A 4,518-nucleotide genomic window follows, 5' to 3' on the forward strand; every position below is an offset into this window, starting at 1 on the left:
TGTGGCTGTTGGAAACAACGTAAATGTCAGCATTGTTTTTCATGGGCTTCTGTGATTATCATTGATGTTATTGATGAGGTGATGATCAATATTGTTTGATGACGCAGGTATAAGGAGCAACACAGCTTCCTGACTGGATCCCGCTAGACAGAGGATATAGACTCAATTTCAACCGATAACTACCTGAGCATCTGCCTGTGCATCCTACTCCAAAACGGTTCATTCTTTTAAATAATATATTCATAATTACCCACACAGTAAAAGCCTCAATGTTAATTTTTCCATTTCTATCAGTAGTGTGTACAAATTATACTCTGTTAAAGCTGCAATCCGTTAATCAACTTATTTTAATAAACTTTAATTTTAACCAATCTGTACAATATAACTAGCACATCTGTATGGCAGAGTATGTTAATACAGTATAACTAGTAGGCCTACATCTGTATGGTAGAGCATGTTAATACAATATAACTAGTGTAACTAGTACATTTGCATGGTAGATTAAATTAATGCAATATAACTAGTACATCTGTATGGTAGAGTATGTTAATACAACATAACTAGTAGTCTACATCTGTATAACTACCACATCTGTATGGTAAAGTAGGCCCATAATATAATTAAGTACATAATAATCTGCAGTGGTTGGAGGTGGTCTCCCAGCTCTTCTGAGACATTAAGACCCTTGTTTTGGGTAGGACGCCGCCTACTGGTTGACAGTACTGCCTGAAGCTCATAAGCACATCTCCTTTGGACGAGATCCCTTGATTGTGGGGTAAAAACATGGTCTCTCATCATGGAGGAGACCCGGGTACCTGGCTGGATATGGTATATAATTAACCATGGTCCTCGATCATCAAGACTATCATAGATGTATTTTTATAGGTAACAGGATAGGTGGGCACCTAAACATTCTGGGCACTAGGACGAGTGGGCACTAGGGACATATGGGCACCTGGAAGAGTGGGCACTTAGGGGTGGAGACGACTGGGCACTAGGAAGAGTGCATGGGCACCAGGATAACTGGGCAGGAGAGAGTGGGCATTTGATCAAGTCTGACTTTTACTTTCGAATCAGTATGCAAAGAATTAAATCAGTCAGAAGAATCGATCAAATATATCTTTGATAGTAGTCTTGATCCAAGGCTATAGGATAGAATCAAGTTACGGATTGCAGCTTTAGCGGGGATTTACAGTGCATCACTGTGGGGGCCAGGGGTGTGTGCATCCATCAACCATAGGCATCAACACGCATCACCAATCACCATCATCCATCCGTCACTGCTGGCGTTGGTTGGGTGCAAACGGGAAGCGCACTGGTATCGGAGGATGCTGCCGCCAGTGTTGCCATGTCCGCTTATTATAAGCGACTTTGGGCTTGTTTTTCTGGTAAATTGCTTGTAAATATTGGTATGCGGATTGAGTTTTTTTTGGGCCTGTTTCTAAAGTGTAGTTGCGTATTTTGGCCTTGTTCTCTAATGTTGTTTAAACCAGTGGTTCTCAAAGACCCCCAAATTAGTAGCCTATATGTATTTGTTCGCGGACCCCCATCTGAAAATATGTTATGCCAGGACCCCCCCCCCCATACAAGATTTGTCTTGTTAAAATGTTTAAAAAATAAATAAAAAGGGGGGGGGGATAACAGATCTACAAGTCGCATGACTCGCATCGCGACCCATTGTGAGCCTTGTAGATTGGCTATTTTCAAATTGCCAACGTATTATGTTTAAAGGGCGAAGGCCGGGGCCGGGCTCGCTTCGATCTTTTTGGGTTTGTTTTCATAGACCCGGTTGCTTGGTTCTCTCGCGAAACCTGGCAACGCTGGATGCTGCTGCTGATGCTGCTGTGCCGCTGTCACTGTAAACAAAAACACCCTGCGTGTAACCTGGGCGCAGGTGGTCGACTGACTGACAGCACCCTAGGGTGATCTGATCTACCGATGGGTTGCGGAGGGAGCCGGGCTGACGCGATCATCGAGCCTCGGTACCACCATGAGAGCTGGACCAGGGAGACCGAGTCGACGTGGCTCACCAACACCGACGTAGAGAGCACTCTGCCCGGTATCATAAACAGTAAGAGATGGAGCTCACGTATTAGGCTAACAGCAGGGGTCTTTAACGTTTTCCAGGCCAAGGACCCCCTAGCTGAGAGAGAGATGAACCCCCTCTTCTGTATTGTATAAAATTGTGTTTCAGATTATTATAATGTTTTTGTCTGCTCTTTTCCCCCTCTACACCTATACCTCTTTGCCAAAAATAGCCGATCTACAAGCTCACAACATTGTAGATCTGCTATTTTTGGTTCTTTAAGTTCTTGTCAGAAAAGGGATGCTAGGGTTTAAGTGGTTGATGTAAAAATCATATCACACAAAGATTTAGTGGCCCCCCTGTGGTAACTCTGAGGACCCCCTAGGGGTCCCTGACCCCCTGTTGAAGACCCCTGAACTACAGCGGTTGAATGAAACACAATATAATAATAAAACACATGCAATCATCAGCCGGATAAAGGACAGTCATGTCATGTCATGTGTCTATATATATATCGAGGCTGACACACATACGTAGGCTGTGAAATGCCATATTTGTCATAGTCAGGCTCTCAGGTGACATATGCATCATCCAAAGTATCTAGGCTAATAACTGGTGTCACCGCTCAGTCACGCAATTAACCACTTTTACCCTGGTGTCCCTATTTTGGGCATGTCATAATGCCAATATAGACCTTTTTTTTCTTTATTAAATTACAAATTTAAATTACAAATGTCCATGCATCTGCAGTGCAAAAGCAAAATAGCAGATCTTCAAGCTCACAATGTGTGGCATGGTGACTTGTTGTGAGTGTGCAGATTTTATTATTCTTATTTGTTTTTCTTTTCTTTTCTTAAATAGAGTCACTGTCCCAGCAGTGTAGTAGGCCTACAAGAGATGCCTAAATCTATTAGGTCTCTAACCAGACCATATTGGTTTGACTTGATGTTTCACAAATCAGGCTGTCATTGTAACAGCTCTGTATCTACTATTCAACACTAACAGGTAAAGGTCTGGAGAGCTGTCTGAAAGAGAAGAGGATGGTGAACACAGGCACCCAGTGTGGGAAGCAGAGCCTCACCCTCACCACCACCACCGCCACCGGATGTAACCACCAGAGAAGACCCAGGCGTTCCTGTAATGATGTATGTAACCAGTGGGGGAAGAAATACTCTGAATTCTTTACAGTTTTTAGGATGATTTCACCCATTTTCAACCTTCATATAGTTGGTCTTCACTAATGCTCATGATAATATGGTACCGTTCTTTTCTACACGGTCTGTGTCTCACAGTTCAGAAACCCGCCTACCAGTGACATCATTGTTAGGCAGATTATTATTTTCTATTTTTTTTATTTTTTTATTTTTTATTAAAGCAAAAACAATGGCTTCTATCATAGCATGCTAACTTTCCAGGAATAGAACTCTGCAGTTTCTATTAGCTTACCCATCGATGATGTCACTGGTAGGCGGGTTTCTGAAGTGTCCACAGCCCTCCTTTGAGACACAGACCAAGTAGACAAAAATGTAAAAAAAAGTAAAAGTACAAAAGTATTGGGATAAAAATATATGTAAAGCGCCAAAGTAAAAGTATTCACATTTTTCAAAATCTTTCAAAATGGCAGATCTACAAGCAAGCTCACAATGCAATGCGACGTGTTGTGAGCTTGTAGATTGGCTGTGTTGACAGTTTAGAAACCTGCCTACCAGTGATCATCGGTTGGTGGATTTGGTCACTTCAAATAAGAAAGAAATGTACTGTATATTTGTATTAATGCAGGAACAATGGCTTCTATTTCAGCATGCTAACTTTCCAGGAAGAGAAAGGCTGTAGTTTTAATAGCCCTGGGGGTTATTAGCTGTTTCTCAAGCTTTACTTTGGCTGGCTCGATTCAAACCGTCACTTCCATAACAAGCAAACAAACAATCATTTCAGTGACTTAGAAATAAGCAAATATTTTCTTTATTTAACCTCCTACAGTACTTCTCTAGAGTATTTCAGTGACACACAGAAAATAAATATTGTATCATGGCTAAAATATGTCATATTTAATATTTTATATGTGTTACAAAATAGTGGAAATAGACGATCTACAAGCTCACAACGCGTCGCCTCGTGACGCGTTGTGAGCTTGTAGATTTTTCCACTATTTTTTTAAATGTTTCAAAATGTATGAACCTTTCCCAACATGGAAACGATTATGACGATTATGTAAAATAATTGTGATTATCTCAAATGTTTGCGGTTAGGCGATTATTTAGTAATTGTGAAAGGCCTATTTGTTATTGAACCCTGCAGGCTGTCTCTCTGCCTAGCTTGTTGGTGTTTCAATCACGTAGCGTTCATGAATCCTACTTGTTCTATTTTCACAGCAGAGCACCCGGGACTCCAGACGGAGAGCGTCGAAGGAGACCACTTCTAAGGACTCGCCACCAGTCGACGTCAACGGCGCCGGAGATGCCGAACCCGGAAAGGAATGCGACGAAAGATGA

General features: G+C 41.8%; 1 protein-coding gene across 1 annotated transcript; it reads left to right on the top strand.

Moving 5' to 3' along the window:
- Positions 1–1,938: 1,938 nt before the first annotated feature.
- LOC311061742 (uncharacterized protein) lies at positions 1,939–4,518 on the top strand (the record flags this gene model as incomplete). The annotated part of the gene is made up of 3 exons (XM_084080434.1): positions 1,939–2,071; positions 3,032–3,171; positions 4,399–4,518. The coding sequence occupies 3 exons, from the start codon at positions 1,939–1,941 to the stop codon at positions 4,516–4,518; spliced, it is 393 nt and encodes a 130-aa protein (XP_083936560.1).

Source organism: Gymnoscopelus microlampas (assembly GCF_963454915.1).
Source record: "Gymnoscopelus microlampas genome assembly, chromosome: 15".
Classification (NCBI taxonomy): Eukaryota; Metazoa; Chordata; class Actinopteri; order Myctophiformes; family Myctophidae; genus Gymnoscopelus; species Gymnoscopelus microlampas.